Consider the following 13,345-nt stretch of genomic DNA (forward strand, 5'->3'; position numbering starts at 1 on the left):
AAGGTTAAGCAAAAATGGAGTAGAATATTGGGGAAAATATACAATTCAACATGCATAGTATAAAAACACTAGAATTATTTTCAGTAAGGCAGAAAATGTGAAAAGGCAAAAGGTACACACAAATTAGAAGCAAAGCTTTATTCGTAAACCTAAAAGGTAATATACTGTACCTATTATTCCGTAGCTCGAGGTCTCTTGTATTAGCATCTATATTGTATAGGAAGTGCTCCTGAGTGATTGTTATTCCATCCTCTACTGTTTCATTTCTTAGTATCGTTATTACAGGATATCCCATTTGAAGTGTCCACTGATCCATCACTTCTTGAATGTTCACAGCTTTGCCTTCATTTTTCAAAACCTTAGAAAAAAAAGTTATAGCACTTATTGCAGACTTCCATAAATACCATTTGCTAGTACAGCCTTGTTATCATGAATAGGAAGCCTGCAACCATTAGCACATTTTAGCCTGCAATATAGAGCAAGAAAAACCTTTTTTTCTCAGTTCAAACAAATTAGCATATATTGCACTGCACTGGGCTGATTGAACTAAGCTACCAATGCATGTTGTAATATAACAATAACCCATTAATGGGCATCTTGCTTTTCTTAGAATTATATACAGCCTCTTAGACGCATCTTAAGTACAGCACTTAGTTGAAGGAAGACTACAAATAGGCTTTTTGGTTTTTTTTTACCTGTATAAGGGAAATATTTAAATGTACCTTTGAAAGTGTATTCCACAGATCCTTTCTTGCAGCATTACCAAACTTATGGGTTGTTAGGAAGTCCTAGGAACAAACATATGCAAACAGAATATTATAAGAGGTATAGAACAATATATTTTTTACTATTAAAAATAATAATGTTCATTACTGAACCACATAAAAGGTAAGCTCAGCAAAAATGATTATATGATTATTTAACTATATTAATCCTTTTATCCATTTAAATTGTTTTCAATGAGTTCATTCATGGGGCCATATTTTTAAAGTCAGTGCAAGTTTAAAGCAGGGCTATTTCATTATCGTGCATGTATTTTTTCAAAGACTAATTTTAATTTGTAACAAACAGTTTTGCTGATTTAAGCAAAAAACATAAAATTGTTATATTTGCACTGCCTACTGTTTAGCCTTTTAACCTTTAAAAAGGAGGATTACTTCCAAAACATCTGATTAAAGGACCCTTCATTTTTACAGTAAAAAAAAAATCTTGAAGTGCAATGTTATCCCTGGCATTCCTTCCTCAAATCTGAAGTTAATAAAGTAGCACTGGCTTAAAGAATGTATAGTTACACAAACATCTTGTGTTCAACCTGGTATTTGGATGCATTGACACGACATTTTATCAACATATTTTTAGTTAATCATGCCCACTGTGTAGCCATGCTAAAAGATAGAATCCAAACCTGACATTACTCGTACGAAAATGTCATTTTAGGTATTGACATGGCAACATAAAGCTTTCATAAATTCATTACTAATTTTGCTACTGCATTAAGCTTCCAAAAATGTAAGTAGATGTAAACCAGGTATGCTCAACCAATGGCCCGCGACCTCAAACCTATGGCAACCCACACAGCTTTCTTTGGGTGCACGCTGCTTTACTGAAAGATTGCTGGTCCTACATAATCCCGGCAACTGTCATACACAAGTAACTTTTGCGGCCTTCTCCACGATCTTCTCTTTCCTTCCTTACACACAGACATGGGGAGAGGAGCCTTTAGCTGAGTGGATTACATCTAGTGTTATCATTACAGGGGTTCTGAAGGTGGATTGTTGCAGTTGTGTTATGAGTGTCAATCCAGGAGCATGTGAGTGCATTATATGTAATTTTATCTTTGCTTAAAGAAGTTTATTTTTCTACTAGGGCATGTGCTTCCTTGGTCTGTTGGGGTTTTTGTTTAGATTGCCCACTGTCCCTGTTTTGGCAAGTGTTGGCTGCAAAGACCATGATATAGTGAAGGCTGCAACACTGTTTTGGAAATTTTTTTTTTAGAACTCACCTGAGCGTGAGAGTGGGATTAATAGTGGTCTGGTTAGTAAAAAATATGGTTTTTGTGATTGTTATTAAACAGTGGGTAAACAGCCAATGGGGATTGGTCCCACCAAACATTATGATCCTGATTGTTGTTTAAAATCTTCATTATGCTGTTCAAAATTAAAAATTCTATATTCTGAATCATTTTATTTCATTGTGGCCTGCAACCAGGTACCAAATCCCTTAAAGTGGACCTTTAGTCAGAAACTTATGGCTTGTTACATCGCTTCAGGCTGGCCCTTGTGCAGGTATAGCTATGTAAAACATTAAAAATAAGTGTATATACTGTTTAAAATTCAGTAAATACATTGTCTCACTCTGCTCTGCACAAGTTCAGTTCATGTTATATTTTTAGACAATGACGAATTTCTAGACGCCAATCTGCTGACCAACTTAAAGCAGAATTAAACCCTCCTATTCTTTACAGTCAAGCAAGCTGCTTCTGTTTCATCTGAAACTGCCATGGTGCTGCACATGTGATCAGTTATAACACCAGCTATTTGGTGGTTTGACAGTTTAGTTGAGGACACAAGCAAATGTGACACAAAGCAATCCCAGCATTCCAGTAATGTAACTGTTTTTGTGAAACTGTTAAATCGTGGGTTTAGTTCCGCTTTATGATTTACTGCTGCTCAGGTGCTCTGGGCTTCAGCAAAATGGCAGCCTCCAGCAAGAAGAGAGAGGTACAATGCTGAAGACAATTTACATAACACACTAAGTTTGGTGGCATAATTATTAATGTGGAATGTATGTTCCTTGCTGGAGAACATTATGTTTTATCAAGTTGTTATGGGTAAAGTTCTGCTTCAAGTGGCCCTCACCATTCAAAAGGTTCAACACCCCTGGTTTTAACTCTAAAAATGCAGCTACTCTGATCAGTTTGAAACTAGCTAAATACGAGAAAGATAAATATGGGAAGGGCTGTAAAAAAATCAAATCTGACTTCCCATCTATGGGGCGTATTTAGCAATGCAAAAATCAAGACCCAGCACTATTTTCTTTTTTTGTGAATTCCAGACATTGCACAAGGCAACTGAAGTGTCCTGTGTGTGCCTGAACCAATCCTCACCTGTCCTCAAATGACTCTAACGCAGTGCAGATTGCACTGCATTAGATTCTTCCCAGCCGTATAGGCTGGGGTAAGTGAAAAGGGGACTTGGAAGTGGCATTTTACACATTGCTTCTGGGTCAGCATGAAGGAGGGAGGTAGAGCGGATACATGTCTACTCGGCTCCCTCTCATCTACCTGGTGGCACCAGCCATTCTGGATTTGGATGCCTACAGCCTGGGATACATGGTGGGCCATGCGCTGGAGAACGATCATTACTGGGAGGTGTTTGGAAGAAATCATGTGGCTGCCCTGTCCCAAATTTAGGTAGGTTGGCCCAACATTTATTCTACAGCATTACAATGACCCCAAACATACAGCCAATGTCTATAAGAATCTACAGCATAAAAAAAAACAAGCCCTCGAAGTGATGATTTAGCCCCCACAGAGCCCTGATCTCGACATCAGCGAGTCTGTCTGTTTCGGATTACATAAAAAGACAAGTATATGAGGCAGCCTACTTCCACAGAAGATCTGTGGTTAGTTCTCCAAGATGTTTGGAAAAACCTCCCAGCTGAGTTCTTTCAAAAACTGCATGCATGTGTACCTAGAAGAATTGATGTTGTTTTGAAGGTAAAGAGACTTGATTTGATTCTCGCTTCTGTTCATTTATTTTTACACATTTGTTTACTGACAAAAATAAACTAATAACACTTCTATTTCTGAAAGCTTTCTAAATTTACAGCATTTTTGCACACCTGCCTAAAACCTTTGTACAGTACTGTATTTTCCAATGTTTGTGCTGAAAGCACATTTTCAGCACTTAGACCAGGCTATTGGTGACAGCCCTGGGTCTGCTACTAATGGAGGAGGAATTGGATTCTGATCCATGATCGCTGTGATAGTCTCTGTAGCCCATCCCTGTGTTGTTTCTACTTTGCGAAGATATGAAACAACAGACTTTACCTCTAGCTAGTGTCAGTGTTGGGTAGTGTCAGTTAGTGGCAATGTAAATGTCAGTTAGTGTTAGTGTCAGTTAATGTCAATGGCAGTGATTGTGTCAGTTAGTGTTAGGGTCAGTGTGTTTTAGGTAAGAAAAACCTAAGCTTCAGTGCTTCAGTGCAAGTGTTAGTGTCAGTGTGTTTACACCGTGTTCCAAATTATTATGCAAATTCTATTTAAGTGTCATAAAGATTAAATATTTTGTTTTTCAGTTTAACACATGGATGGCATTGTGTGTCAGGGCTCTTTTGATCACTGAAAACAATCTCGGACACCTGTGATAATTAGATTGGCCAGTCAGCCCAATTTAAGGAAAAACTACTAAAGGAGGGTGTTCCACATTATTAAGCAGAGCACCATTTTCAAGCAATATGGGGAAGAAAAAGGATCTCTCTGCTGCCGAAAAGAGTGAAATAGTTCAATGCCTTGGACGAGGTATGAAAACATTAGATATTTCACAAAAACTTAAGCATGATCATCGCACTATTAAGAGATATGTGGCTGATTCAGAGCACAGAGGGGTTCGTGCAGATAAAGGCACATTGTTGAAGATTTCTGCCAGATCCATGCATCGGATCAATTTAGGTAAATGAGAAAAATATAATTTGCATAATAATTTGGAACAGGGTGTAGGTAAGACAAACATAAAAACAAGAAAAATATATGCACACCACTGTTTCTTTGGTCTACTACCACTACATAGGACAAAAATACAAACATATAGTATGTGGTATTGCCGTGATCTTCAGGAGTAGGAGCATTTATTTTGCAGGGTTTTTTGGTGTTACGTGGTAATGGCATAACTACATATATCAAAAGTTCAAAAAACTATTTTTTTAGTATTTTTGGTCAGTTTTCTTTACATAATCAAACAAAATCAGGAAATATCCATTATCCACTTCTGCAATGTACTGCAGAAGGGTGGCCTGTGCAGGCAAAGCAAAGTACTGCATGTTTCCAGGTTTCAGCACATGCCCCCCTATGCTTGCTGTAATTATACACAGTGGAAATCTGTCAGCAGGTCCTGGCCAATGATTCATGGGCGGCACCTGCAGATCGTATAACACATATAACCCCTTGATCGCCCTAGATGTTAACCCCTTCCCAGTCAGTGTCATTAGTACAGTGACAGTGTATATTACTATCACTGATCATTGTATTAGTGTCACTGGAGATGTCAGTGACAGTTAGTCAATTCCTCTCAGCATCAGTTCATGCCAGATCTCCTGCTACACTATCGCAGTCCCTTTATAAGTCACTGATCACTGCATTATTAGCGTAAATAAATAGATAAATAAATAATAATTCCAATACTGTATATCCCATAGTTTGTACATACTATAACTTTCACACAAACCAATCAATATACCCTTTTGGGGTTTTTTTTTATTAAAAACACGTAGCAGAACACATTTTGGTCACAATTTATGAAGAAATTAATTTTCTTAATTTCTTATTGAATATGTTTTATAGCAAAAAGTAAATTTATATAAATATATATATAATTTCTTTTTTTCCTTGTAATTTTCAGCCTTTCTTCATTTATCTCACAAGAAATAAAAACCCAGTGGTGAATAAAAGCCACCAAAAGAAATCTATACTTTTTTAAAAAAATTATATAAATTTCATTTAGGTACAACATTGCATGACTGTTAAATTACCAGTTAAATAGTACAGCGCTAAATAGGGAAAAATGGCATGGCCATGAAGAGGGCAAAATCGTCCAGAGCTCTAGTGGTTACCATTTAATACCAAATGAAAGCCCAACCTCTCCAACAAAAAAAAAGTTATAGTCCACCTGTGAAGATATGTAGAGTTATATTTCCACATGTAAAAGTTGCAAAACTTATATACTGTGTACACATGATATGTTATTGATTGTTTTATATATACCGTATAGTATGTGTGGTCTGCACAATTTTATTTAAACAAATCACAGAATCGTCACCACAAATTAAATATATTTAGTGTTAATGTGCTCTTGAAACTTGTGCATCAATGTAATTTAAATTGTTTTTATTTATTTTTTTGTTGAGGCTTGAATTTTAAGTTAGTGACTTAACACAAAGTTGAAATACATATTTCATCACTGTGCAATTAGCAGTGAGGTGATCCAGAAAGAAGTAAAATTGAACAATCAAAGCTTCCTCGCTGTGCAGTGTGGCAGCTGTAAATCAGAAGACTGACTGTACAAAATGAAAAATCCTTTGGATTGTAAAATAGCAAACATGTATTTTGGACATGTTCAACTTAAACTTACTCTGCCAGCTAACTATACAATGGCACAACACAATAAATTATATCATCTTTATATTTTTGTCCCCAAACCCCCCCCCCCCTTCCCCATATGACAGATGTGCAATGCAAAAAAAAAATCCTTAACTTGCTCATACTCTTAGCCATTTCTGTTTATGTTCTGATATGCATTGGATTTGGGGAACATAATATGACATTTTAGATATATACAGTATTTAGCTGCTAAAAAAAATGTAGAATGTGCAAAAGTTTTAGTAAAAACGTTAGTACAGAACATAATTTATTTTATATGTGACATATTATCAGTAAGCTGAACCTTTACATTAGGCTTTGAAATGACAGGTTTTCCTTTCTCTGGTATTGTAAAAGTGCATACAAAGCAGATATTAGCAATCATGAGTTTAATAAATGTTTAGCATTAAAGCAGACCTATTGTGCAGCATTGAAAAACCTTCCATAAATGCTAAAACTAAAACACCCTTACCAACTTAAATATATAGTTAGCATGTTATATACTTTTCAAGAGTTGTAAACTTAAGTATATATAAAAACCCAATCACTAAAAAATAAGCTCTATCATATTGATGTAGTTTCAAGACATTTTCAGTTTTTTCAGGACAGCAGTTTTCAGTAAAATAATTCCTAGTAAACCTATCATTCAAGTCCATTTTTAGACACTTCCTGCTATCTGGTGACAACAATTGGCTATTTTAATGGTATCTTTAGGGGTAACTGCACTATGGATAGTGTATATGCACCCAAAGCATAGAGTGGTGTAGCATAGAGTCTTGAGGAAGTGACTTATGATCTTGCACACAGGCCCATTATATTTAGTAAACACCCTTAGCCTGTACATATAGCCTATAAACAGAGAAAAGTCAGATGCTTCTCTCACTATCAGTTAGTGTCCTATGAAGCTCAGTGTAAGGACAATTTAGAATTCTTATACAAGGGACAAGGAACTCTACAGTGACAGCCATCACAAAACAAACAATGAACTAGAGTATGGATATCGAATGTTAGCGCACCAAAGTGTGAATGTCACAATCCCTTAGCAGCTGAAAACCTCCACCACCCCAGTGAGGTGTAAGATATATGCTAAAAACAGCGCTTAAAAGGTTCAAAAAATCCTCCAAGTGTTACCTTCTTGTCCACATAAAGCACATTTCTTCAATCACCGATTTCATTAAACTCACAATAAAAGTCTCTCTTCCAAATATTCAGTCTCAAAAATAAACTATATAGTGTAATACAATTTTATTTCATAAAAATTTGTGCAAACATAAAAACATATGTGTAGACTTTTAAAATACCACTCCAAGCTCTTCATCTGCAATGCAATATCCTTTCCGGGGGGATTCCTCACACCTTATTCCAGGTGGGTATCCGGAACCCCAAAAAGCAAATCAGAGGCAATAATGCAACCCAATAATGCATAATAAAATAAATAAATAATATACTCTACTATTCACATCAAGTAAGCTTTCAACATGCCTGTCCCTTTAAGACCCTTATGGTATTCCACCACATGAAATATGCTGAAAGCAATCACTCCACACACCTTACCGAATCCTCCAATCACATGGGCTCATCTAATGACTCCTCTGAACATCAATTTCCATTTTACTTCCAATATATACTGTATATAAACACACACACATATATATATATATATATATATATATATATATATATATATATACACACACACAGTTAGTTCCATGTATATTTGGACACAGGCACAATTTTAGATTTTGTTCAGGTAATTACCAAAACATATTCAAGCTATAGTTATATAATGGATATGGGCTGAAAGTGCACACTCCCAGGTATAATTTGAGAGTATGTAGCATTTCACTTGCTGAAGGCAAAACTAAAGGCAGAAAGACCCACAAAGAACAACTGAAGACAGCTGCAGTTAGAGCCTGGAAAAGCATCAGAAATGAGGAAACCCAGTCTTTAGTAATGTCTATGGCTTCCAGACTTCAGGCAGCCATTGCCAGTAAAGGATTCTCTACAAAATATTAAAACTTAACATTTTATTTATAATTATTTTAATTTGTCCAATTACAGTCAGGTCCATAAATATTGGGACATCGACACAATTCTAACATTTTTGGCTCTATACACCACCACAATGGATTTGAAATGAAACAAACAAGATGTGCTTTAACTGCAGACTGTCAGCTTTAATTTGAGGGTATTTACATCCAAATCAGGTGAACAGTGTAGAAATTACAACAGTTTGCATATGTGCCTCCCACTTGTTAGGGGACCAAAAGTAATGGGACAATTGGCTTCTCAGCTGTTCCATGGCCAGGTGTGTTATTCCCTCATTATCCCAATTACAATGAGCAGATAAAAAGTCCAAAGTTCATTTCAAGTGTGCTATTTGCATTTGGAATCTGTTGCTGTCAACTCTCAAGATGAGATCCAAAGAGCTGTCACTATCAGTGAAGCAAGCCATCATTAGGCTGAAAAAAACCACACCCATCAGAGAGATAGCAAAAACATTAGGCGTGGCCAAAACAACTGTTTGGAACATTCTTAAAAAGAAGGAAAGCACCGGTGAGCTCAGCAACACCAAAAGACCCAGAAGACCATGGAAAACAACTGTGGTGGATGACCGAAGAACACCCTTCACAACAGTCGGCCAAATCAAGAACACTCTCCAGGAGGTAGGTGTATGTGTGTCAAAGTCAACAATCAAGAGAAGACTTCACCAGAGTGAATACAGAGGGTTCACCACAAGATGTAAACCATTGGTGAGCCTCAAAAACAGGAAGACCAGATTAGAGTTTGCCAAACGACATCTAAAAAAGCCTTCACAGTTCTGGAACAACATCCTATGGACAGATGAGACCAAGATCAACTTGTACCAGAGTGATGGGAAGAGAAGAGTATGGAGAAGGAAAGGAACTGCTCATGATCCTAAGCATACCATCTCATCAGTGAAGCATGGTGGTGGTAGTGTCATGGCGTGGGCGTGTATGGCTGCCAATGGAACTGGTTCTCTTGTATTTATTGATGATGTGACTGCTGACAAAAGCAGCAGGATGAATTCTGAAGTGTTTCGGGCAATATTATCTGCTCATATTCAGCCAAATGCTTCAGAACTCATTGGACGCCGCTTCACAGTGCAGATGGACAATGACCCAAAGCATACTGCAAAAGCAACCAAAGAGTATTTTAAGGGAAAGAAATGGAATGTTATGCAATGGCCAAGTCAATCACCTGACCTGAATCCGATTGAGCATGTATTTCACTTGCTGAAGACAAAACTGAAGGGAAAATGCCCCAAGAACAAGCAGGAACTGAAGACAGTTGCAGTAGAGGCCTGGCAGAGCATCACCAGGGATGAAACCCAGCGTCTGCTAATGTCTATGCGTTCCAGACTTCAGGCTGTAATTGACTGCAAAGGATTTGCAACCAAGTATTAAAAAGTGAAAGTTTGATTTATGATTATTATTCTGTCCCATTACTTTTGGTCCCTTAACAAGTGGGAGGCATATATGCAAACTGTTGTAATTCCTACACCGTTCACCTGATTTGGATGTAAATACCCTCAAATTAAAGCTGACAGTCTGCAGTTAAAGCACATCTTGTTCATTTTATTTCAAATCCATTGTGGTGGTGTATAGAGCCAAAAATGTTAGAATTGTGTCGATGTCCCAATATTTATGGACCTGACTGTACATTTGAGCCCCTGAAAATGGAGGGACTGTGTATAAAACTGGTTGCAGTTCCTAAAATTTGTACTTCATATTTATGTTCAATGCCTTGAATTAAAGCTTAAAGTCTGCACTTCAAATTCATTTGGATTGTTTCAGTTTAATTTATTCTGGTGGCATATAGAGCCAAAAGTATGAAAATTGTGCCCAAATATATATGGACCTAACTGTATATACACTATATTGCCAAAAGTATTAGTGGGGGCATTGATGCTTAATATTTCATAGAACAGTCTTCCAGGGGTGGATTTCATGCCTCCCAAAATCCAGGAGTAGTACTTCGCTATGGGGTGGCAGCTCAGACAATGTACACCCCAGAAATAGTACTTTTCTGTGTGGTGGCAGCTCAGGACAATGTTGTCCTTGGTGACACGGAGAACTTAGACGTCTCCTCTTCCAGTAATTTGTAGTGCATGGGCTACCTTATGCTCCAAAGCCTGCAAAGGGACCCCAGCATTTGTGGCATCAAGGAGAGGGACCATTACTGGTTGGCAACTCTTGATTCCTTCTGTTCTGCAGAAGGAGCAGAGGTTGAAACATCTGGAGGATGCGCAACAGAGGAACCTGTGTAACTAATTTCCAGACCGCTGTCAGGATACCGTCCCATGAACTAGGTATTTCTGAGCATCCCATCGGTGAAAGGAGGAGCAGTAGTGGTGCACCTATTGGCAGTGACTGATCACATGGTGGCTGATTATCTAGGAGCAAAATCATACTGAGGAGAAGGGGGGGGGGGAGACTATGCTATCCTGGTCACCAAGGTACAGGATACAAAGTAGCATCCTTGTAGTCTTGAGATGCCAGCATATATTGTATCTGAGCTGTCTGTCGCAACTGTACATAGTTACATAGTTGGTAAGGTTGAATAAAGACAATAGTCCATCCAGTTCAACCTATGTGGCTGTGTATGTGTACAGTTTTGTAACAACACACATCACCAAAGATTGGTGTTCTCCCAATGTTACCTTCAACATTGCATATCAAGAGGACCATTTTCCTGAAGAACACTACTTTTTAATACTTCTTTTGCACTGTCCACTCAGCAGTGCCCAGGTACCCATGCCCTTTGTTTGACAATTCTTTGCCTATTAGCCTTGAAAATGGTCTACATTTTTACTTTAACAGGGTATGAAAAGAAGTTTGCAATTTCCAATGAGTTCAGTCAACAGCTCACAAATTGAATCCAAGCACACTCACTCATCACTAGTATAAATATTCCCTGTAGATTCTGGGGGCTCTATTCTAAAATCGCCTTTCAGATGCATATATGTTTCCCCCCACATGCTCTTGAGACTGGAAATGTGGATGAGGGTCTCGTTCTCTAAATATGGGGAAAAAGTGGCATAAGATGGTTGTCTTGCAGGGAGCTCATTTCTGCTAGTAAATCTTGAGAGAGAATGTGGAACAAATACGGTTAGGAGAAGGCTTTGTCACACATGGTTTGTTTGATGGTTAGCTCTAATTTCTGAGGTATGTTCATATACCTTCTAAGTTTGATTCTACATGGTGTGCCTGGTGATATGGGAGGTTGTAAAGAGTTGCATAGTAATTCTTGAAGGTATCCGCAATGTCATTAAGGAGTACTTTCCTATCCCCCATTTTGGAGGTATATTATAAAGGTTCATAGCATTTTGGTCTTAAAGGCTAAGTTCACCTTTTGTTTAGTTTTTTTTTCTAAAATCCAGCTCCCCTATGTGCCGATATACCATTAATGTACCTTGGTTGCAGAAAAATAAAAGATTTCTTTGATTTTAAAACAAGGCCTTACCTTAGCCATTGCCATATTTCTTAAAAAGCTATGTGTGTCATTGAAAAAATGAGCCAAAGAACATGCGATCCCACTACTCTAGATGTGAATGGGGCTTGAAAGTGAAATTGGTTTGTTTACACCCCAACAATGAAGTTCCATTCACATCTGTGTGTTTCTTAATGCATGGCAAACTGCACAGAAAATGCATGCTTTGCCAGGTGTCTCAGAAACACGCTGCAAATGTGCATCATATTTTTTTTTCATTACATGTTAAAGGCACCCCAAGTGTGGCAAATGCACCAAAAACTGTGGTAACACACCATGTTCTGCAAAAAAAGTACTGGAGCTTTTGTTGCGTGTAGGGCAGCCCATTCAAGTGAATGGGCAGCCCTATGCGTGACAGGTGAAAACGCTCCAAAACACCCAAAACAGATGCATGTGGGAATGTGAGATTCCGCTACATGGAGATGTGAATGGTGCCTGAGGAGTGCCTGCATCCTCCTATGTACTTGTATAAAGATGGCCATACACTATGCAATCTGATTGTACAATCACTGTACAATCTCGTTCAGATTTACCAGAACTATGGAATAGGAGAACACACCTGAACAATCTATTCAATTTGTATCAAGTTAGACAGGCCCTTGTACTACATAGCTGATAGGAGATCTAAAGGAGATTGTACAATCAGATTGTATAGAAAATGGGTGGAAGGTAGTATTGTAATGAAGGAGGTGTGGTCCAGAGTGGTGAACATACCCCATCACACCCTCTTCTGTGGTGTAACAAGGAAGTGAAGGCTTCTGGGGAATGGTCTACAGGAAGTGAATGCTGAGAGATTATCTATAGGAAGTAATGGAATCTGAAAATCATTTCAAAAATTCAAATAAACAGACAGTGCATAAGGTAAGTGAGAGGAAAGCACAATGGGATGGCTGGGACAAAAATGCCATTGGAAAACGCTTCTATTTATTATGAAAAGTGAAATTCTGCCCGAAAAGATTTATCCTTTAACCCCTTCGTGCCTAAGGGTAAAACAAATCTTAAAGACTAAGCACAATTTTGCAACTTTGACATGTGTTAGCAAAACTGTACATATCATCACAACTGTTTTGTGCATCCAGATACCTTGTTTTTTCAGGACAAATTGGGCTTTCATTTGGTGGTAAATAGTCATGGATATCTTCTGATTCTTTTTTTTACTATCAAAGGAAAACTGACCCGAAATAGTAAAAAAAATATATATATATTTTTAAATTTAGTTGTATATTTCTTGCTACTACCATAACCAACCACCAAAGAACAACCCAAAATAATTTCTCCTGCTCCTGATGATTGCAGCGATACAACATACTGTATGTGTATGTTAGTTGTTGTTTGTACCTGTAGTATGGCCCAGAAACAATAGAGCAAGAGCACATTTAGCTTTTTTTATCCTGCCACTAACTGACACTGATACTAATTTACAAATTAAAAAAAAAAAAAAAATCCTGACCCTTACCTTGACCCAAACACTAACCC

General features: G+C 37.7%; 1 protein-coding gene across 1 annotated transcript in view; it reads right to left on the reverse strand.

The window, feature by feature from the left end:
- Positions 1-13,345, reverse strand: part of TRHDE (thyrotropin releasing hormone degrading enzyme) — a 934,547-nt gene that overhangs the window by 182,382 nt on the left and 738,820 nt on the right. The window contains exons 8-9 of the mRNA XM_089674098.1: positions 723-788; positions 171-358 (exon numbers count right to left, since the gene is read on the reverse strand). Of these exons, the coding sequence (XP_089530224.1) occupies positions 171-358; positions 723-788 (254 nt within the window). The remainder of the gene's footprint in view (positions 1-170; positions 359-722; positions 789-13,345) is intronic.

The sequence above is a fragment of the Staurois parvus genome, unplaced genomic scaffold (assembly GCF_062004578.1).
Source record: "Staurois parvus isolate SC_StPar_1 unplaced genomic scaffold, SC_StPar_1.0 ptg000147l, whole genome shotgun sequence".
Lineage (NCBI taxonomy): Eukaryota > Metazoa > Chordata > Amphibia > Anura > Ranidae > Staurois > Staurois parvus.